Raw genomic sequence first — 24,176 nt, 5'->3', positions numbered from 1 at the left:
GGTTTGTAAAATGCATTCAAATCTGCTACCATAAAGCAAAGCGAACGCTATCCATTCCCCCTAAAGCCCATTCTACACGAAAAATAGGGGCTTCCATTGCATTCTTAGGGAACATCCCATTAGATGATATCTGCAAAGCAGCTACATGGTCAACACCGCACACTTTCACCAAACACTATTGTGTAGATGTGCAAACTAAGCAACAAGCTAGTGTGGGCTAAGCTGTACTCAAAACATTATTTCAAACCACTGCAACAGATACAGGTGGTCGCCGCTAACGGTGGGTACTGCTATACAATCTATGCACAAGTGTGTAATCTGCAGCTCATATACCTCGAACGGAATATGCTACTTACCAGTATGCATCTGTTCTTGGCATGTAGAGCTGCAGATCTACACACGCCCACCCGCCTCCCCGGCTACCTGTATCTGTCCCAGTTTATCTTATTTAGATAGCACACACATGGGCATCTTCACTGTTATTACTACGCTCCATCTTTCCCTGCTGGCGAAAAACAATCTGAGGATGGAGCCGAAGCCCATGCGCAATACGATCCAAAGGAGGAGTCCCCGACCTTGTGACTTCCAAAGACTTTCCAAGAGGAAAAGCAAACTGCAAACATCCGGGCCCAACACCAGATGGCGATCTATGCACAAGTGTGTAGATCTGCAGCTCTACATGCCAAGAACAGATGCATACTGGTAAGTAGCATATTCCTTCTCCCTTCATTTTCTATGGTATTGTAACAATGCTGATGGTTTTAATTATAATCATTTGTCTGCTTATGTTAGCCAAAGTACTGCATCATAGGACACGTAGTTTATAAAATAAACCTTTTGAACTTTACCGTGTCTCTGATTACTCTTGTTGTGGACTGATATGAGAATAATAACGAACAGGTATTTCTGATTCCCACCATTCCTGAGAGTACTCTAAGTCACTTGTTCTGGGTTGTCTATACATTGGGACCTCCGAGAGAATACGGATAACGAATGGGACACTGATGCTGGTCGGATAGGGGTTCTGGGTACTGAGATCAGTTTTTGGTACACCACAATTCACTGAGGTCCTGGTTTCCTGCGCATAGTTCTGTGCATGAGCAGAATTCCTGCAACATGGCGCACCTAACGTTTGGTCTTTTGATTTGAAACGCTTTAGTAATGCTTATATTAGTCCACGACACCCTCACTCTTGTTTCCGGATAGCGGGAGTGACGGTTTTGACCTACCTGTTTGTACAATAGGTTGATACACACAAATGGGGCCGCTCCTATTAGAATGACCAGGAAACAACTGAGTAGTGTTAAGTGACTGTGAGTGTAGACATCTCACTAAAAATTACGGACTGGCCTCACACACCACCTGGTGTCATGCTTCATCATCGGCCAGTCCTCGCCCTCTAAAAACTTGGTTTGATAGAGGGCGGGCATACACCTGACGACAGGGATGCACTTCTAACTAAGTGGGGCCCAAAGTGGATAAGTAAGATTAAAAGCCATTATAGTAACCTCATTCTATATTTAATGATTTAGGAGACTATATGTTTTATAAAAACAAGTGTACGGCGCAATTGGGAAAATTATTATCCCCACGCCGTATAAACATTGGTACAAAAATGGGTCGACATGTTTCTGCCTAATGTCAACAGAGGTACTCGGCATTCATCAGGACCTTAGTTTGTTACCAAGAAACGGGCTCCACTCTTACCAAAATTATGGTTAAATGGAAACAGCGGTGGAGGGACCATGGTCACTCTCTGCTGTATATGTATGGGTCAGAAAAGTACCCTACAGCCTAAACTCCAAATACTCCATGGGAGGGGGAGTAAAGGAGAGCCCCTATAGTCAAACTTTCATCAAGGTGCGTTCTCCACGGGATCACCTAGCAGTGTACCGCACTCCTCCCCGGTGTACAATAGGTTCCCACAAGTTTGTTAATTAAAAAGGTTTTAATATTTCTGAAACCTTGTGCTACTGTAAAATCCATTGTTGTTCTTCTCTGTGTCCTTATGGCAGTAGATATTGCAGCGCATAGCCGTACGCCTCTGCGTCATCATTTGTTGCAGTATGGGGTGCCGGACGATGGGATGGCCATTATTTTTGTGGTGAGTGCCGATGCGTCTTACCCCTACGAGTTGTTTTACTCTTGGGTGACACTGCCGGCAGTGAATGCGGATGATAATACATTTCACTCCTATACTCACACACGGGTCCCAGCAAATTATACGCCGAATAGGACGCAGGAGATTGCTCTTTCGGCAGCATCGCATTTGGTTTAATGGCGCCCTTCCCCATGCGGTTACACCGGCTAGAATGGTCCCTTTGTCAATTCCAGGGGCCACATGGCCGGTGCTGGCCGGATTTACGCCTCATCCCCGCTATCTGACAGTCGCGGTGGATGAGTTGCGTGTACTCCATACAGCCCTTATTACAGTATATAGGGCTTTAGTGCAATACGTCTCACGCAACGTTCAGGTGGGGGCACCTGCTGTTGCGGGACAACCAGCTGGCCAAGCCGCCGTTGTTATAAGTCCCGTCATGGTTAATTCGGTAATGGGCAAGCGCCCCCAGAATAAGGATGATTTGCCTTATTGGCTTGCTGAGAAATTTGACCAACTGGAAGCGGTATTTCCACATTCTACCCCTGTGGAGAAACACAGGATCCTCACCATTAGTTTGCAGAAGGACTTAGTCCCAGAAGTGTCCGATTGTGACAACTGGGGCAAGGTCTTTGCCGCAGTCTACTCGAAGTGCTTCGGCACCCCGTCTATGGCTGTGCTTCCCTCCGTCATTAAACGTGTTCAAGATAACCATGGTCCGGAGGCGGCTGTAGAGTTGGGAATGCGGCTTGTCGGTGTGTTGAACGTAGTTGCCTCTCTCGTCGTAATGGCTTAGCCCGCGTCAATGAGCTCGACAAGCCCAAAGAGTTGCCTAAAATTATTGCGGAAGCATATAGAACTATCGGCCGGAGTAGCTTAGGGATAAAACCGACTATAGTCATTCCTGACTTAATACAGCAGACTAAGGTGAGTTCGTCTGTCAAAGACGATCGTCCAACTATTCCTAAACAAAATTGGCGAACAAAGAAACAGGGGAAGCAGCAACAGAAACAGGGGTCTCGTCCTGCCTCTCCCGTACAGCCGACTGGTGAACGCACATGCGATTTGCGCAATCGCACTAGTATTAGGTCACCTGATAGATTTCAGGTTAACAGCGAGGTATGCCACAGATAATGCGGGCGCAGCTTCGGAACCTGACATGGGCACTAACGCTGCTCGACAGCGCAGCGTAGGTTACAGTAGTGCGGCAAGCACTGCGTCCGTTTCTGGAGGCGACAGCAACTGACACGTTCATTACTGTAGAAACTGTTGACACTAGAGTGGCTCCCCCTGACAGACTATATGACATAGTCCTCTTAATTGAGGTGACATACAACGTACAATACAAGGGATTTTTTGGGATAATCTGACCTCTTCCTATTACATTCTCTTGGCAGAGGCGGACTGGCCCCCGGCTTTCATTTTAGATGCTCCTAGAGGGGAGGAGGTAATCCTCCCGTCCTTTGCGCACACAGTGCTAAAGGAGCACGCTGAAAGGTTTGCCGAAGAGTGGGCTCAGGTGCTTGCACCGGCTTTGTATCGTACTCAGGTGGGCCGGGATAAATTGTCTCCCAGCGATGAGATTCCCTTACGGTCTATGCCTCAACCACAACCCCAATATCCCATGCGCCGTGAAGCTAGATCTCACGTCGCGGAAATCCTTGAACAATTGGAATATCAGGGAGTAATTGAAACGTGTGTCACCAATGAATAATCCTTTATTCACTGTAACGAAGCCTGATGGATCGTACCGCCTAGTTTTGGATTACCGGCATTTGAACTCTCATTGCCGGATGTGCGCGGTACAGAATACCCACAGTTCTGCCCTCGTTGATAGTCACGTGAGAAAAAGGTTTAAAACCACACTTGACATATCCCATGGCTTTTACAGCCATAACCTGTCCTCTATTAGTAGTCAGTGGACAACGTTTACTTCTGGCGGCAAACAAAAACAGTTTAAGAGATTAGCCATGGGCTATAAAAACAGCCCTGGCGTCTTTGCCGCACGTGTAGTCTCTCTGTTGGAGAGCATTGACCCTGATGCGTACTCGTATTTTGATGATCTCTATCGCATCATTGTTATGTTTGCAGACTTCGGTTACAAATTCAACTTTGCGAAGTCTCACATTGCAGAGTATACAGTGTTGTTTTTGGGCTACGAGCTCAACAATGAGGGTCGAGGATTAGCTCCTCACTTTCTGGAGAAGTGCGCATGTCTGCGTGCTCCTACAACATTGAAAACATTACAGTCTTTGCTGGGCTTTCTGAATTTCGGTCGTAAGTACATTCCCGATTATGCCCAGCGTATCAAGCCACTATATGCCTTGGTACAACCTACTTTTTCCAAATCGAGCTGGCTGATAGAGCATTCAGCTATTTTGTAATCCTTGCAGGCTGATCTTCTTGCTTCGAAATACTTACTGACACGGGATAACCACACAAACCTGGTAATAAGAATTGTGCCAGGCGCAGTGGGTTTCACGTACTTAACGTTCAATGAGGGCGACACAGTCCCCATTGCCTGCAAATCACACTTGTACACTTCGGCTGAATTGCGTTTTTCCTCAGTCGAAAAAGTTTTGACTGCGGTGCAGATGGCGATTCTTAAAGAATGGGCGTTGTCGCAAGGAAAACGCATGTTGGTGGTCACACCGTATCCTGCCCTAGAGGCAGTGACGAAAGCCAGTGTACCCAATTCAAAAGCTTTGCATCCACGTTGGATACAATGGGCCACTTCTCTGACATCGCCAGATGTCACCTATATCTTTGATGCCTCATTGCAGACGCAGGAGTACTTGCAATATGAATTCGTTCATCCGTCTCCTCTGTCTTTGCGCCCGCTCGAAGATTACCATTGTGTCATTTATACTGACAGTTCGGCCCAACCGGCGACGGGATCGAAGCACGCCTATTCAGCAGCCTGCGCAATTGTAGCGGGTACTTTCGAGACTGGAAAATTCAATTCAAGTCTGATGCCGTTCATACGCAGTCATTGGGTGATTGTACCGCATAGTTGGCAGAGCTCCGTGCTCTGTTGCTTGCACTGGAGTTTGCTGATCCTCGGGTTACTACTCTTATAGTGAGTGACTCGTTTTACTGTGTTCAGTCTTTTAACGACAATCTATTCTTTTGGTCTCAAAATGAATATCGTGATTCCAAAGGTAGCACAATTAAGCATAAAATGCTTTGGGTTCGAGTGGCAGAACTTAAAGAACACCTGCCTCTCGTGAATGTAATTCACACTCTTGGGCACCAGCGAGTTGGTATCCACGCTGTCGGCAACAGCTTGGCTGACGAGGCAGCGAAAACAGCAGTGGCGACATATCTAGTAGCAGCGGTTACAAGATCCAAAAGTAAGATCGATGATGACATTTTGGCAGCTATTGCTGCTACAGAGAAGGGAAGTAATTACCCGAGAGGTTTCCCTTCCCGTTACCATTATCACTTAAGTCCTGATAACGTCCCATTATTGAGAATTAGCGACGTTGGTGACAGATTGATTCCCAACGCGGACTGCAGACCGTCCTTAATAACAGCGGCTCACGAGGGTATGACCTCTGCCCATGCCGGCGTTGCAGCAACTGTTACTCTGTTACAACAACGTTACTGGTGGCGCGGCTTGTATAAACAGGCTCGCACTTATATTCTTGATTGTGACCTTTGCCAGCAGATTAAACCTTCAACTGCTGCGCGCCCACCACTAACTCAGTTGTACATATCTAATAAACCACTGGGGTGTGTTTATCTAGATCACTGCGGTCCTTTCTCCTCTGATACTGCGTATAAGTTTATCCTAGTTGCAGTGGATTCGTGCACACGTTTTCTTTGGGTATGGCCACAAAAGAGTGCTGATGCTCGTACTGTCATAAGGGATTTGCGTGTCTTTGTGGGAATTTTTGCGTGTGGTACCTTTCATTCTGATCAGGGCCCTGCTTTCGCCTCTAAGGCATACAAAGAAGCCATGAAATCCTTGGGGGTCCAAGTAAAATGTTCGTCTCCATACCGACCTGAGGGTAATAGTGTAGTGGAGCGAATGAACCGTGACTTAAAGCAATCCTTGACAGCTAGGGTTTTAGGCACTGGCCGGAACTGGTTTGCCCCTCTGTATAACGTTCAACGTGCACTTAATAATCTCCCTAGAAGGTCTCTGGGTGGGCGGACCCCATACATGATGCGCTTTGGCATAAAAATGTTTGTCCCGGACCTTGATGGTCTAGACATGGCGGCGTCTGCCGCACCCTTTGACGTAGATGATCACTGTGCTGTGTTACAGAGTCTAAAAGAGACCAGAGACAGTCTCGCGAAGGAACACTTGCCCTCCACATATGATGCTGCGCTTCAGATTCCGGTAGTCGGCTGGCTACCTCGAGTTGGTGACCTGGTCCGTGAGAAGGTGGAGAACAAGAAGGCGTTCGGCCCCTCTTATCGTGCCCCGGTTCCAGTGCTTGGCGTGCAGGGTACAAGAACAGTCATTTTACCTCCACTTCCTGGTCGCAAGGATAACAGGTACATCTCCATTGACAATGTCAAACTACAGCGAGTGGCCGATTCTTCTTAGTATGACTCCAGCGGTCTCTTGCCCTGCGATGCTGAGAAATTCTGTTTTGTCTCCGGCTTCTACCGCCATGCCTGATGTTGCCATCGAGATGCATACAGTTACTGATCCTTTGTTGCTACCACCGGCTGGTGGTCTACCTGAAGATACTGAGTATGCTTATCCTGCAGATGTAACATTGCCTGGTTTACAATCAACAGCAGTTACCCAGTCACGTTTCTCCTTTGATACTTACTCTATGACTTCCAGGGCCCCATCAAAAGTTTCTATTTTTGCTGTTTGGTTTAAAAGACATTTTTTGATTCCCCCTTGGACTTACATTTGGCTGATGCTCAAATGTATTTTTTTATTTATGTCCATCGGATTTGTGGTGGTATTTTTTCGTCTTGTGAACAGACACTACCTAAAAGAAAGATCTACAATTAAACTAATTGATGGAACTTTGGCCCCCCACTCCTCATCACACATCATGAAGAGAGACCAGACTTTTGTGAATATTACGGCCTGGCCTGTGTTAGATGGGATTGCGTGGGATGCTGTTAAATTTCAAATTCATGGACCCACTGAGCTTATTAATGTTCCGAATGTGTTTCGTGTTTCTATGGGTGATGTGGTTAAACAAAACATCCGCTCTGATGATTGGGACGTTCAGGCCATAGAAGCACTGTTTTCTGATTTGAAATATTATGCCGCTTTTGATGCTGAAGATTTGTATTTAGACTCTGCTAATTACGGGGAGTTGTTTTGCTATCAACACTATGGTTATCATTTCCTACATGAATCCAATACGTTTCGTAATTTTGTGAATTATACACAATGGGAACATTGTCCAACGCCAATGCTAGGCAGCTCCAGCACATTGGTGAACAAATTTGCCTATTTTACTGATTTCAGTGTTTCAAAACCTGCCGCCTTTTATTTTAAAGTGGCAGCGGAGTCTGCCTCGAAGGTTACACTAAATTATTGTATTCCAAATCCTTTATGGATGATTTAGCGGTCAAGGGCTATGATCTGTGGAAAGATACTATTGATCTTAAATCAGTTTTGCGTTCTAAACCATGGCAGGTACAGGGAACAGAAGCTTTGCATCATGCCTGCCTCATCCCGAACCACATATTATTTTTGAATTCAACTAATTTTCAGACCACCTGTTTTGGATTGGCTACTTCTAAAAAGCTGAATTCCCCCTCTATTCCAGATCTGGGTGCCTATCCACATTGGGATAATCATACAGCTCTGTCCCTTGATGCGTTGCAGTCATACATCACTAACACATCATTCAATATTTCCAAATTAAATTCGTAAGGATGGTTGACTTTGCAGACAAGCTCAGATTCCTGTCAACATTGTTTTTTGGGTCTGCAGCCTGGGTATACGCAGGTTCGCGTAGACCCCCCGCTTTGAATCTTCTCATTCTGTTACTACCTACTCTGTGGGGAAGTTATGCCAGTCTTGGCTGCAACATTCCACCTTTGCATCTGTTAAAGTTCATTTATCTAAATTACATGACAAAATAGATTTGAATGATTTTGTTAAGGGTCCTGTGGGTGGCAGGTCCAAAAGATGGGTGTATGCTATTTATAACGAGGTTTGGAAGTTATCACAAATTGAAGCAGCTTCCAGATTGAGAGCTATTGATCAAGCCAATATGGAAAAAGTGCTAGCTGTTATAGATAATAGCATTAACACCCTTTCTTCCAGAATTTACACATTAGATAATATTGTTTCATCTGTTGTTGATATTGTGCAGGATGATGTGTCTGTTTTGTATCATGGTCAGAATCAATTGCGTTCTATAATGCAGTTTGCATGGACTTTGCAAACGTTAAAGGCTGGGAAAGTCCCCTGGGACTACATGAATACTTCATCTTTATTCCTTCCTTTTAATCTAACTGCGAAACAACAATTCATGTCCATGAAAGATCCAACATACTCATTACTGCATATTGAAAAGTTAGAACCTTTGCCTTTCTCAGTGGCCGAATTGAACTCAGCTGTGTGGCTTATCCACAGGTTAATCACATTGCCATTTCCATTGTTTAAATTCAGTTCGTGCATGAAGCATTATGCCCTAGGCAGATCTGAACCGTTGGGTACTGCTTTCCTGCATGAAGTATGGTCACTCCCATTTACATACAGGTGCATGAGAGAAGGTAAAGAAGTTTATTTGAAGGGTGAGGAATGCTCTTCCACACCTGATCACTAGTTTGTAGGCACATCCAATTGCATGGCGCGTGCAATGTGCAAGCGCCTAATTTAGCATGCGTCCTGAAAGGGATTCCAGTGCCAGCTATTACACCATCTTTCACGTTGTTAGCTAACGGTAGTTATTTGCTTATAAATAATGAGGCTTGCTGTGGGATGCTAGTGGGAATTCCTTATATTGTGACTGTATCACAGAGGGTAGTCTGCTGTAAAAATGTTCTTTTCCCATCCCCGCATAGGCGGCTGGATGTATCCATCTGGCCTTCCATTCCAACCTTGAAAGCAGAGTTCAACAAGATGAGCAGAATAAAGGCTCTATTGTCTCAAAAAGAAGTCGGTCTGACTTCGTCCTGTGAAACATTTGTCCTTCACGTAGCCAACACCCGTACCGAGGTGCAGGCGCTTTTAAATACTGATCTCCCACTTCATTTTGGTGCCCTGATTCAAACTATATTTAACGCCTCGTCAACAACTGGCTTGGCGCATTTTTTCAAAATTGTGGGCTCCGGCCTCGTGACCTCCTTCCAAACTATTTTTGGTGTGATACCCGCCTTTTTTCATTCTATTTTTTTCCAGCGTCTTTGGAGGGCTCCCGTTGATTCTCACCCTCACGGCTGGCGTGCTGCTGTTGGTCTGCGTACTGCGCAATGGCTGCACAATTTGTGTCACGCGACAGCCTGTCCCGGCTGCTCCATCTTCGTAACCGGATGGTTGAATATTATGTAACTTTACCACTGGCAACCCTGAGCATAGCCTATGGATTATCCTTCCGGTTTGCCTACTTTACATGCATACACCTGTTTTTCATTGCCTAGATTGTCCTTTCGAATGGGCTCTGGATTTGTGCTTGTCAAACTCGGTGTCTCCTGCCCCGGATTATGCTCGTCTGATGAGTCCATTAGTGGCTCATGAGTTGGACTGTTCTGGTGTTAGGATTATTGCCTGTGGTGCGGCACATGCAGTCCTAGGGAATTGGGACATCGAAACGGCAGCGTATGACTTATTGGCAAGAAGTTATCTGGAAGAACACGCCAGTTGTCCTCTGATTGTGCTCGAGGCCCCAGTTGTCAAGGATTGCGGACACTTTTGCAAATTGTTCCAATGACTTCCTCTTGGAAGCTGTCGCTACGTATTGTGCTTACACATTGATGGATTAATTTGATTATCGTCCAGCTTCCCTTGCACAAACCACACATTTTTTTGTGTGTTCCAACATCTGGGCTCGTTGAGCCTCAGCATGATGTATTGACTTACCATTTTATTTTTTTCCCTTCATTTTTTTTTTTTAAACTTTTTTTTCTCGAACTTTCACTCCTCTTTATTTGGATTTCCAATACATGCACTTGGTTCCGCTCTGTCGAACTTGAACTCTGCGTTCCTTTTTGTATCCCTATTTGTTTGTGGTCCGATGAAGGGGGGGTGTAGTGAAGGCAGCGATTTAGATGCATACATTGCTATGTTAGCATAAGCGCGTTAGATGTTAGAAAGCCATCTTGCCACTTTTGCTGCTTTTGCACACGACACTGCAGGGACGTGTTATTATTTGAAAACTTCTTGCTTGCCTTTTCTCCACATGAGAACTGTCTGTTGTTCACATCCCTAGACGTGCACTGCGACCTTGGTCTGAACATTGTGTGCAAAACACTCTGAGCCGCCAGACAATGTATGTTATTGAGTTCAGGTTGATCGGCCCACTCTCTAGCCATAATACGCACACAGCTACAAATACCTGAATGTCGAGAGACTTTAATATTACTGTTTGCATGTGTTAGAAACACATTCTGGAGAAGAACATTTCCAGGCGCAGAGCAAAGCTGATCCTGTGATGTGATTCACCTAAGCTGATCTTTACAGTATGGGGTTCCCCATTCAAGCCTAGAGACCTTCTATTAGTATAATAATACTAGCGAAGGGAAGGTGGCTGTATTCCACTGTCATTTGTAATATGATTTCTCCCTTCATTTTCTATGGTATTGTAACAATGCTGATGGTTTTAATTATAATCATTTGTCTGCTTATGTTAGCCAAAGTACTGCATCTTAGGACACATAGTTTATCAAATAAACCTTTTAAACTTTACTGTGTCTCTGATTACTCTTGTTGTGGACTGATATGAGAATAACAACGAACAGGTATTTCTGATTCCCACCATTCCTGAGAGTACTCTAAGTCACTTGTTCTGGGTTGTCTATACATTGGGACCGCCGAGAGAATACGGATAACGAATGGGACACTGATGCTGGTCGGATAGGGGTTCTGGGTACTGAGGTGAGTTTTTGGTACACCACAGTTCACTGAGGTCCTGGTTTCCTGCGCATAGTTCTGTGCATGAGCAAAATCCCTGCAACACTACCCCAGCGAGCTGACGTAAGTTCCTTTTCGCAACTTTACACGGCAGAAGCACGGAACCACGAACATTACTGGCCTCTGGTGTGAGAAAGTAGGGCTTTGAAAGGGGACAGACCTGAATCTACAAATCCATTGGCAGAGCAGGGGTAGCTGGGGTTGTGCCTATAAAGGTACCACGCACTTCTGGTGCTGCCGCTCGAAGCCGAACAACATCTACCAGCGCACGGGTGTCCTGTTAAAAAAAAATCTTCCGGATCCAGTCCGACACCTGGGGATATCCTGAGGTAAAGAATCTGTGCTAGGTAGAGCCTCTACCAGATAAGGCGTTACCAAAGATAAGTAACTTGTTCTTTGTGTTGTTTGCATTTGTTGTAGAACTACTTGGGAAAGTTACAAAACCACTGAATGTCATGGTGGTTTTGATTAACATCTTCTTTTTCTTACTTCAGTTTAAAAGCATACCAATGTAAGTCTCAAAGTCCTAAATCATTTATTCATTTTTTTCTATATATTCTGCAATAGGAGACTCCTCTGATGCAAAGTCGTGTACTCCAATTCAGCCACCAGCTCCAATGCCAAGAAAATCTCAGATGGTAAGTTTTGTGATGGATTTGACTTATGAGTTGCAAATATCTAGTAGGCAAATTTTGCTAAGCACCATGAATTAGAAAATTCATCTTTTATAACTAGGTAGGTGACGTTGAATGAGTGGTATACATGAAGGGCAGATTGTCCACTTTAGTTTGAGTTTTATAACCAACAACCACGGATACATTTATCTAGTTTAAGGCTTCATATGGAAAGCTTTTCGTTATTACATTGCTTGATAAAACAGCCTTGGCTTGGTGTGATGTCCCTATCATCAGACTTTGGTAACTGTTCATTCTGATAGAGACCTCTAACCGCATTCAAAGGTGAGAAATCTGCAGTTAGATACAGTCGTTACCAGAAAAAGCGTTACGTCAGGTGATTAACTTGTTCATCATGCACATATCCTTTTCTTTTTACTTCACAAGCTTTTTTTGATCTGTAGATGTTGGGCATTAAAGATTCTTTATACACACTGGAGAACAGTCTGCAAGTAATCATTTTTTGAGTCGGATTGTGGGTCCAGGGCTTTCATAGTTTAATATTTTGAACAGAAATTACTTTAATTTTATGTTGGAACAATGTTTGTGTTTTCCAAATATTTGTATATTGCCTTTTGTGTTATAGCTTATCTGAAAATAAAATAGTCTAGCATGAAGATTGTGTAAAAACAAAAATGTCGCACTGCTAAGACCTATTTTCAATTTTCAGTTAAAGGCAAAGCCTAAAAGGGTGAAGGCAATTTACAACTGTTTAGCTGACAACCCAGATGAGCTAACTTTTTCCGAGGGAGAATTTATTATTGTTGATGGTGAGGAAGATCTGGATTGGTGGGTAAGTATTAGAAACTCGTTCTAGAGGGTAATGGTAATGTGATAGTTTTAAAATAGAGCTGACTGCCAGAGTTTTGCCATTTTTAACATTGTAAATAAACAGTTGATAATTTTACCCAGTTCAGCATTACTTATTTGATTGTGATTAGAAGGATCGAAGGTTAAGTAGATCCTGCCAGGTTTAAAACCTGTGACCTGTATGCTGCGCTCAGATCTTAGCAACGAATGCTCAACTGACAAAGTATGTATTCCAAACCAACACAAATTGTCCTTTTTAAAATTTAAACCTGAAAGTGGGTAATGTGATCGAAGACAGTTTTGATATTGATACTCCTGATTTACTCCTCAATTCACACTTTTCTATGTTGGGCTTGCAGTAATTGCAGATTCTCCATGCCTGGAATTCTTTAGTTTGATTCTACTATTTGGGGATTGATAGCACAGGTATTTTCTGATAATGGAGTGGTGAGCAGTGAGTTATGTTATTTGCCTCTCATTATTGCTCTCATTTCTCTTTCTCTTGGATGGATGGATGGATGTCTAGGTGGATGGATAAGTGGACGAGTGGATGGGTGAACAGATTGTAGTGCAGGTGGTTCTGAATAGATGCATGGGTGACTCTATACTTTTACTAATAGTTCTACAAGTAGTCTATACATAAAAAACACCACTCACCTCCCTAAGCTCAAGAGGAACCAGGCACTCATGATCAATTATTCCCTCAAGATTAGTGACTAGAACCAGTGATTTCCCACTCAACTCACCATTCATATGAAAAACCCGTTCACAACAAACTGCTGCACAACCCTAGGCACCATTCCCTTTAATTTTTAATTTTAATTTTACAGAGGTTTATATAGCGCGAACTTGACCCGAAACGGGTATCAGCGCGCTTTACATAGCACCAGTTGCATTACATGAGGACACGTTCATTTTTGTTAGGCACGGGGAGATTGCGTGATTTGCCTAGAATCACAGGATGTTCAGCGTCATTGCCGAGACTCGAACCCAGTTCCCCAGATTCAAGGTCGACCGCCCTAGCCTTAGGCCAAGTGGATCCACCTCCTGTCTCAGCCAAACAAAATAGCTGACTGAATTACAATAAATTGTAGGGGTGCAGGATCTACAACTCAGCAACCATCCAAAACTCACTCATCGTGTAGTACCAGAAGCATATGACCCACACATCCTTGTCTGACTGAACGCCAACTACATACAATGAAAACTGCCACAGATTGTCCAGCCCTGCAAGTGGTAAGACATTCCTATGATGCAACCATTATGTGCAACCACCGGCACAGGAAATGTGTATCCGTGCCTGTCACATTATGTATATATCAACAACAAAGGAAACAGTAAGGTTTCAGGATGTAATGAAGGCTTGTTTGCTTTGCACCAGCATGTGTCTACTGATTACTCCCTGGTCTCAGGTCTTGATTGGAAGAGGAGTTAGAAACTTGATTCCATGCTTTTATGATGTTTATGTTTTTATTGATTACAGCTGTTTTCGTTCTTTTTATTCATTCTGGTCACCATGGTTTATTATTTTGTTGCTTTTATGTTATTCTTTTCTAAAGCTTGCATTCTTCTCAACCTATTAGTATATTTATTGTGGCATCTCAATAATTTATTCTAAATCATTTTGCCTAAAACTGTATGGAAGTTCTACAAAATAAATAATACAGGAACTAGCAAAGGAAGCTATTCCTGTGTCTGTTTCCCAGTATGGCCTGACGTATGTGTGATGATGTGCATGTTACCTACAAATCGTGCCTGATTGTTTGATAAACATGACCGCTGCCCTAATTCTTTTGAGTGTGTATATGAAGGACTTAAGGTCTAGAAACTAATATTTTGATTGGAGGTACTAGCTAGCAGGGTGTGCAAGATCATAAAATAATAAACAGATTGACATTAGTTGTGCTAACAAAAATAACAGAAATGCATCAACAAGGAAACTTCCATTCTGGATGCACCGTCCCTGTTTGCCTGCGGCGCACCTTCAGATTGGTGCACCGGTGTCAATAGGAACAGTCCACCTTTTGCGAAGAATGCGCTGCTCTTAAGGCAGAAGCTTACTCACTGCTGCCTTGGGGACAGCGCATTAGTGCAATATGGAGCAGCTGATCGAAGAGACCACTTTGTCCTTCACTGTGCAGGTGGAACATGGCCTACTTTTCAAAGGGACAGAGATACCCCTGTAGGCAAGCGCAGTGTATTACTGCACCTGCCTGTAGGGGTATATCTGGAGGGTCCATGGGATCATCTTTGTACACTACAGAGTCCTTTCCTCGGGTGGTGTACTGTCCGTGCGCCTCCTGATGGTCACCAGCATGCTATGCCCCAACCAAGTGAGGAAACAGCCTCTAAAGATAGCACCAGCACTATCTGTATAACAGAAGGGGCTGCACAAGAGTCTGCCGTTATAATACTAGAGTGCCCCAGGGGTGCAATAAACTGGTGCACGTGCTTGTTGTGTCCCACATCAGTTTCCATTTTGGGCATAGTGTTGAGACCCTCTCCTCCCCCGCAGCCAATAGAGGGGCACACCAACCAACAATGATTTTCTTAGCTCCCAATGGGAGCTTACTTTTTGCATCCTTTCAGAGAAAAGGGCAACAGACAAGTGTCTCTCATTCTTATTTCTAACGAGTTAAGCTCTTCCAGATTTAGAGTGATATGAGTTACACAGTTCTGCCACGAAAGCTGTAATGTGCAGGGGTTATTTGTAGTTCTCCAACATTCAATCAATCAATCAGGGGTTTATATAGCGTGCTACTCACCCGTGAGGGTCTCAAAGAGCTGTAGGTGGGGCGGGGGCAGCTCCGGATCAGTTGAAGAGCCAGGTCTTGAGGTCCTTCCTGAACGTGTGCAGGGTCTTTGAAATATTCACATGCTAGAATCATTCCCCGTCATCAGGCTGTGAATCCTCGGTACATTAAAATAGCAGTATACAGTGTAAAATATATAACAAACCGTATATAATGTAAAATGGCCGTAGACCTGAAACAGCATAGCTTGTTTAGTAACACATCCACCTCATTTGAAAGAACCCAGACCTCAGCCAATAAGGTGGAAGCTTAAGCACTCCTACTCCGCCTAGAGGCCACCATCGCTAAGATTTCTACCCCACGTCGTATGTGAGGGAGTCCTCTCAGAGCTGTGCTCTAACCTTTCAGTGAACCTTAAAAAATGTCCATTTGGTCTGCTCTGGATTTGAACCAGCCCCGTCTTTATCACTACTGAACAGTGAGTTGTTTTTTAATAGAAGATTGCTACAATTTCTGGACCAGGGAGTTTTGTATGGTCTGACAAGCAACTGTCACCAACCGTCACCATGGCTGACAAAGAGAGGAGATCTCTTTTTAAAACCTGTTTATTTTGTGGCATCAAGAAAATTTACACTGATGACCCACACTCTGTGTATTTATTGTCTTTATCCTAAGGTTCAGTCAGTCGAATGCAAGATCTGTAAGTCTTTCTCCAATAAGACTCTTTAGGATAGAGAAAGGAGGTTGGCATTATTTCTCCTACTAAATGAGATGCCCCCTCAAGCACTTCCATTAAGGCAGCGCACAAGAGGAGACTTTTACAGTTTCCTGAGCATGATCTATTTGATACAGAGCTTGCATCCACCTCCTCTGCTGACAAACCAGAGTCTAAGCACTACAGAGACTCACCTTTGATAAAAAAGAAGAAATCTTCAAAGGAAACCTCGTCGACGACAAGACTGTAAACGTCAAAACCTTAACTACTTCGATGACGACGTTGAGCATTCCGTCGGCGACAACACCGTTGACATCGAGCGTGCCATCGATGACCTCACCATCAATGACAATCATACCTTTGACGATGATTAACATACTGTCAAGTGCATCACTGTTGGGAACCACACAGCCAATATATAACGTGGGAGAACTTGTTTTTTCACCTTTAAAGGTGACCGACGTGCCTCCAGTATGATGATTGCAGTCAGATCAAGAAAAAGAGGCTAGTGATTATGCTTCACTGACAGCTTACAGCCTAACACAATTGGATGTGAGATATGTCCCATATTTTGAAGAGGACGCAATGGACAATGAGGTGTCCTACAGTAAAAGTTTCTGTCAACAGAAGTACAAAGTCTGGAAGTACCTAAATGGATTTAAGGCAGAATCTACCTGGATATTATAGAGAGACAGATGTCGTCCAAGTGCCAATGGCCCTCTTCTCAACGGTTTGTTAGTTTAATATAGTGCCTTAACTCGAAGGTATCAGAGCACTTTACATGAGCACCAGTTGTGTTACAGATGGACACATTCATTTTTTGTTAGGCATGGGGAGATTGAGTGATTGACCTAGAATCACAGAATGTTGAGCATCCCTGCCGAGACTCGAACCCAGTTCCCCTTCGTGGTCCACCGCTTTAGCTGTTAGGCGACATCCTCTCTCTCTTCTCACTGCAGCAAATGACGAATAATTTTACAAAAATTATTGCCACAACAACCATCTACTGTTCCCATCTTCCCGCCTCCTCGACCTGCTCTTTTACCAATTTTAACTCCTAAGCAGCCATCACCACTACCTCCTCCTCCAACGTCAAGGTTATCAGTCCATGTAGAAGACATGGATGATGAAGAAGGAGAGAAAGGTGAGCTACCACCAGACGGTGGTGGAAGTAAAGATTATGGCAGAGATGTTATTGTCCCAAGTGGAAACAATAAACCAATCCTACAAGAAGCTGCAGATGATATCTCTAAATTTTATACATTGATTGAAACTGCCAAGAAATACAACTTACCAATGACCTCTGTAGATCAAGCATGTTTTCTACATGACTTTAAAGAGCAACCTTTGAAAGATCCATACCTATTCTTGATTATGTCTGGTCGGAAGGTGAATGAATGAATGAATGAACTCAGATTTATAGAGCGCACGTAGCTGCCCTGAGGCGTCCAAGCGCTAAGCATACCAGCTGAGGTTTGAGTTAAGAAGAGGCAGATTCAGCTCCACAGTTATGTAGTAAACAGGAGCGTTTTCAGCTGTTTGCGGAAGGAGAGAATATCAGGATTAGATCTAAGATGCTGGGGCAGAGCGTTCCACCTCTTAGCTACATTGTAAGAGAAGGAGCGGCCTCCAGACCTTGATTTCTTTATTGGCGGCACAATAGCTAGATTTGCAGAGATGGAGCGCAACTGTCTTGTGGGGAGATAGGGTGTGATGAGAGGGAGATTGATTGCCGGGCCTAGAGACCAGAAGGTCTGGTGAGCAATACAGAGTGATTTAAAGTTTACTCTTTCCTTTATAGGGAGCCAGTGCAGTGTCCTCAGTCCGGGTTTTGCTGATGATCTGCGGGGGATTTGTAAAAGTGTTCTGGCGGCGCAGTTCTGTATTAGTTGCAGTTTGCGCAAGGTGAAGTCAGGAGCTCCAAGATACAAGGCATTTCCATAGTCCAGCCGCGATTGAATTAGGCCCAGAACCACGGTTTTTCTTGCTTCAAAGGGGATAAGAGGCAAGATCTTCCTGATAACTCTCAGGATGCCGAAGCAAGTGGCAGAAAGTTTTGTTACCTGTTGATCGAAAGACAGGGACCTGTCAAGCCAGACACCCAAGCTCTTGATGGCGTCTTTGGGAACAGGGGCAGGACCTAAGCTAGGAGGCCAGAGAGTGTCTATGGTAGATGGTACGGTATGACCTAGGAGCATGAGCTCAGTCTTGTCTCCATTAAGTTTGAGACAAGACTTGGTCATCCAGCTCTTGACCATCTCCATGCAGCCAGCGAGATCTACATTAGCTGAGGGTCCGCCTGCCTGTGCCAGGGAGACCACCAGCTGGGTATCGTCCGCGTAGGTAACGATCTTAATACCATATGGGCGGACGATCTCAGCCAGTGGCCTCATGTAGACGTTAAATAACGTCGGGCTTAACGATGATCCCTGCGGGACTCCACACCTCAGAGGCTTGCTGGAGGAGGTGACATTACCTTCATACACCTGGATTGATCTGTCACTCAGGTAGGACCTGAACCACTCCAGAGCTTTGTCATATATTCCGGTGTCCAGGAGGCGCTGCAGGAGGATACCGTGGTTCACAGTATCAAACGCCGCACTCAGATCGAGGAGGATGATTGCCACCGATCCTCCCCGATCTAAGATTCTCCTGGACTCCTCTGTGACTGCCAGCAATGCCGTCTCAGTCCCATGCTTGGGACGAAAACCAGTCTGGGAGGGATCGAGCAGATGGTGTTGCTCGAGAAAAGTTGTTAATATGCTGTTTATGTGTTTCTCCAAGATTTTGGCTGCCCAAGGCAACAAGGAGATCGGGCGGAAGTTGTTGAGGTTCTTGGTGTCAAGGTTAGGTTTTTTGACCAGAGCCCTTACCATGGCCTGCTTCCACTTTACTGGTACTGTGCTGGTAGAAATCGAGGTATTAAGTACTCTGAGCAGTGTGGGAAGAATGGTTTGAATGGCAGAGACTAGGACATGTGGGGGTGCTGGGTCTCTGGGGGAGCCTGACTTCACTTGGTGCATGAGGGAGGTGAGGAGATCCACCTGCAACTGGGGGAATTCCGCCAGCACCGAAGGGTGGTTGGATGTATGTTCTTGAGGGGGACATGGAGCTGCTTTAGTCAGAGCAGTCTGTTCTGTGGATGGAAAGGAAGAGTAAATAAGATTGATTTTCTGGGAAAAAAGGTTGGCCAAATCTTCGCAACGGAGCTGAGGATTCTCAGTTGTAGGAGGGGGTATGGGGAGGGTGGTGAGGCTTTTTACTATTTTGTAGATCTCTTTCGAGCTGGAGTTAGCCTCTGCGATCTGGTTTGAATAGTATAAAGATTGCGCACTTGTTATGTCTTTTTTGTATGTCCTGATGGCGTCTCTATAGATAGTTTTGTCTGCTTCCGCATATTCCAGTCGCCATTTGCGTTCCAGTCTCTTGCAAAAGCGCTTTTTCTCCCGTAGTTCAGTGGAGTACCAGGGAGCTGAGATTCTGGATCTTTTGAAGACTGTTTTCTTGAGGGGGAACGTGGTGTTGAGAGAGTTCTGTATCCAATCATTGAAGGATTCGTTGGCCTGTGAGGGGGTCTGACCGACTAGGGGAATCGTTTTTTGCAGTTCCAGGGTCCACTGGGCCAGCGGTGTTTTAGACCAGTTTCGGGTTTCTTGGACAGTAGGTATAGGGGATGTAGATTTTTCAGTTGTCCAAAGCAACGGGACTAGAGCATGGTCTGTCCAAGGAAGCGTTATTGGGGGACAGGCCTTTAAATGTGGGCAGTTGCTGAAAACAGGATCCAGCAAGTGGCCTTTCACGTGCGTAGAGGATGAGACTAGCTGGAACAGCTGCAGAGCGGATAGGTCCCCGCTTAGTTTATTGGCAATGGAGTTATTGGGGTCATCAAAATGTATATTGAGATCACCCAATAACGTGAAGTTAGAGGGTGATAGGGCCAAATCGGCGACTAACGGGGGCAGAGATTCGTAGAACTGTTTGGGGGTGCCTGGTGGGCGGTATATAAGTGCTCCGGAGAAACTTATATTGGGGGAGAATTCCAGGGTGAACGACATGCTTTCGCATTCCGGAAAAGGGTGGGGGGTGCAGCGACAAGTAAAACAGTCTCTGAAGATGATGGCTAAACCACCCCCTCTTTCGCCTTCCCGGTCCTGTCTTATGATTTGGTATTCCTGCCCCAGGATTTGAACCAACTCAGGATCGGAGTGAGGGGTTAGCCATGTCTCAGTTAAAAAGAGAGCGTCTGGTTTTTGTTCGTCGATTAACAGAGAAAGCTCTGTGCAGTGTCTTGAAAGAGACCTGCAATTCAACAGAAACAGTCTAATCATTTGTTGATTTGACGTGTGGGGTTTAGACTTGAGGTGAGTCTTGCAATCATTGCATTGAGGAGGTAGGTCGAGTGGGCTGTATTTATGAGCGCAGGTCAGAGTTACCTGGGAGTTGAAGGTCCGGAGTTCCTCGGAGGTGTAATACCGAGTTTGCATGACGGGAAATGAAGGGGTTGTGGCCCCTGGTCCCGGCCCGTCGTGGACGGGCGCAGACGAGCTTGCCTTAGGCGCGCCCGCTGCGCTCGTCCGCTGCGCTTGCGTGGAAGGCACATTTAGGGAGAAAGGAGGTGGGCGTGGCCTGATGTGTGGGCGTGGCCTCGCGTTCGCTGCGATGGCGGCCCTGAGAACTTGCCCACGGAGCAGCGCTCGATCCGCTGACAGTGGGAAGCCTAGGAGGGTGCTCAAAACAGAGGAGAGCTCTGTGTAAGGTGCAGGTTATTTTAAAATGTTTCAACACAAAATAATACAAGTTTTAAAAACAGGTGAACAAGCCTCCGGCTTCCGCCTCAGAGGTATACAAGGTCTGAAATTAATGAAGACACCTGCTCATGTTCCAGCTGTTATACCTCATCTTTAAAGGAAATACAGAGCCCTGGATAAAGGCTCCAGCTTGCCTCACTGGTCATACTAGACCAGATCCAGTAATTGCTTCAGCAAGTCCGCGAAGAACCAAGACCACAAAAATGCCATCACCTATTCCACCAGAAAAGGATAGCAAACATATTGGCAATCTCAGTCGGAGAATTTCCTCTGTGACAGCAACCTCAGTTAAAACAGCCAGTGCTCTGACGGTTCTAGGTCAATATGATTGCCAGATGTGGCAAGACATAGATTCATTACTGTATCTTCTCCCTAAGGATAAAAGGAAAACAGCAAGAGCTATCCCAAAGGAAAAAGATCTAACCTCTTCTTTCATTATTGACGTGGCGAGGGATGCTTCAAATACAGGTTTTCGCCATTTGGCAGGAGGGACTGTATTTCGGAGGCAAGGCTGGTTAAAATCCACAGCCTTCCGTGCTGATGTCCAATCTAAAATGGTAGACATGCCTTATGATGGGCTAACGCTTTTTGGTAAACATGTTGATTAAGCTATGTAAGGCTTTAAAACCAACACAGATAGAGCAAGGGTGTTAAGACTGCTGCAGTGTCACAGATTTGGGACATATACTGTATGTGGCTCACAGAGATCACAAACTTTCAGAGCAGGAATCAAAACCAGTATGGAGGTCAAGGACTCCCTTATCCTCCTTTAATCGAAACCAAAGGTAAACTTACGGGAGGTCTGCAGGAAGTAAAAAAGGTTCCTTACAGGTACAAACCAATGATAACATGAAGAGAGCCTGACTCACAGCTCGCACCTCCTCACCTCTTCCCGCCCTTTTCCGTCTGGTCCTCAGAAGTCGTGGGGGCGAGGGGGCCCTTTTTGATCCTGCATGGAAGAATATAACATCAGACAAATGGGTTTCACACATTGTTCATTCAGGGCATATGTTGGAGTTCATCCAGAACCCCTTAGTACGGCCACCAAGAAAGGAACATCATCTTCATTTGAAGGAGCTTCAAATGGAAATTCTCATGCTTCTTTCCAAGGGAGTCATAGAAATTGATTCCAAGTCGCAAAGGATTCAAGGGTTCTATTCCCTGTTCTTCCGACCTCAGAGAGCTGAACAAGTTTCTAAATAAACTGCCATTTTGTATACTTACTCTGCAAGAAGTCCTCTTGATGATGCAGAAAGGATTTTTTTTTTTTAATCTCCCTTGACCTTCAGGATGCTTACTTCCACATATCCTTTGACCGAAAATACAGGAAGTACCTTTTGTGAGAATTGGCCTGATATATGATGTCACTAATTCTAGTGTACACCTTGTATCAGTCCAAACAACCCTTATGGTGATTGGTTGTAAAGTCAACCTTATAGACCAGCTATCCTAGTGGTAGCATGGACAAGAGCAGTCTGAGGCTAAACTCTGAATGGCATGTGAAGCCAGCTGTTATACCATATGTAATCCCTTGAATACCAAATGAAAGGACACCACAACAGATATATATATATATAAAATAAAGTGTATTTATTCTAGTCAAACCCTGAGCACTCTTTATGAGATTCGAGGTAAGTACAATTCAGTCTTATTCAAGCATACATTAAGTCATACAGGTAAGTAATACAGTTAGGCCCTAGGGGCCACGCAAACCATATACTAAGTAAGTGGTATAAAGACCACTGTCACGGAAATAGAATAGGCCTAGGGAATCGCTGGGGCTACACTATACTACCAACAGTTAGGAAGTGGGAGGCCCACAGGATTCAGGTGCAGGGTGGAAACACTCAAGCGTAATGCGTATAATCGATAGAAATAGTACAGTTCAGAAATAAGCAGTTTTAGGACACTTCTGGTATAGCTAGAAAGTCGAGACTCGGAAACTAGACCCTAGGATAGTCAATACCCTTGTGAGCACCGGAGTACCCAAGTTACCTAGCCCACGGGCTGCGGGTGCATAGGTGTGAACTTGCGTCGGGTTTCGTCATGGACTTCTATGGATGCCTGAAGGAAAGTTGCTGACAGGCAGTCAGTGAAGAGTGTCCGGTGGATCCCAAGGCCGGGATTAAGAAGGAAGGATACCTGCAAGCAGAAGGGACAGAGTCTGGGTCACTAGCCAGTGACCACGTGGAACCAGGAAGGAACCAGGCGATGTCGGGAGATTGCAGGTGAAGAGGTGAAGCTTGTCACAGCAGCCACGGGTACCAGGAGACGTCGAGGACGACCAGGACCAGGAGGCGAGCTGTCCCACGAAGGCTCTTGCTGTCGGCGGCGTCGAAGTCGAACTAGGACTCACCAAGCCTTGGCAAGCGGAACCCATGAAGAATGTAGGACTTGCTTCTGGTGCAGACCAGGAAGGTCTGGGGTGCTTCTCTTTTGCAGAGGAGCAGGAGCCAGTCTGGAGGAGCCAAACCAGCAGTGGAAAATCGAAGGTGTGTCGTCGCAAAGGTTACTAGCCAACGGGCAAGCAACCGGACAGACGCGGCAAGCAGGAAAATGCAGAAGGGCCCCACGCTGGACTCGTGGAGTGTGGGGGCTGATCTTCGGTGCAGATGGTGCTTGGGGTTTGGGCTTCTCAATCCCCGGTGCACAACTTCGAGGGTTCCTCAGAAGCTGCGCTGGAAGATACTCGCCACTTTTCCCAGGTAACCGGTCCCACGTCTCTCGTCGCCTCCACGGATCTCAGCTCGGCTGTGGATGTGGATCAGGGTCGGAGAAGTCTGGAAGTCAAGGCTCTGGTCAGGCTCTGCAGTCGGTCCCTCGTAGAACTTCAGCAAAGCAAAGGGTTAGTCTCTTGATGGTGCCTGTTCACACAGGGTGACCACTCCTTGGCCACAAGGGAGACTCTTCAGTCTTCTTCTTTCGTCGAATGTCGAAGGTCCAGAGTTTCTGTTCAAGTTGCAGGTTCAGGATAATCTAATCTCCTGGGGCCCAGCTACCACACTTATATCAATCAATCAATCAATCGCATTTATAAAGCGCGCTACTCACCCATCAAGGGTCTCAAGGCGCTGGGTGGGGGGGGGGGGGGGCAGTGCTCGAAGAGCCAGGTCTTGAGCTGCCTTCTGAAGGAGAGGTGGTCAGGTATGGCGCGAAGGTGGCTGGGCAGAGAGTTCCAGGTCTTCGCTGCTAGAAAAGAGAAGGATCTTCCTCCGGCGGTGGCTTTGCGGATGCGGGGTACGGCTGCCAGGGCC

General features: G+C 45.4%; 1 protein-coding gene across 5 annotated transcripts in view; it reads left to right on the top strand.

Annotated features, from left to right (window-relative positions):
• Positions 1-24,176, top strand: part of ASAP2 (ArfGAP with SH3 domain, ankyrin repeat and PH domain 2) — a 1,162,669-nt gene that overhangs the window by 1,107,225 nt on the left and 31,268 nt on the right. For all 5 annotated transcript variants that reach the window (XM_085610735.1, XM_085610732.1, XM_085610734.1 and 2 more), the window contains 2 exons: positions 11,730-11,800; positions 12,507-12,629. In XM_085610735.1, the coding sequence (XP_085466861.1) occupies positions 11,730-11,800; positions 12,507-12,629 (194 nt within the window). The remainder of the gene's footprint in view (positions 1-11,729; positions 11,801-12,506; positions 12,630-24,176) is intronic.

Source organism: Triturus cristatus, chromosome 6 (genome assembly GCF_964204655.1).
Source record: "Triturus cristatus chromosome 6, aTriCri1.1, whole genome shotgun sequence".
Classification (NCBI taxonomy): Eukaryota; Metazoa; Chordata; class Amphibia; order Caudata; family Salamandridae; genus Triturus; species Triturus cristatus.
Note: the sequence above shows the minus strand (reverse complement) of the source record. Positions and strands in the feature narration are given on the sequence as shown.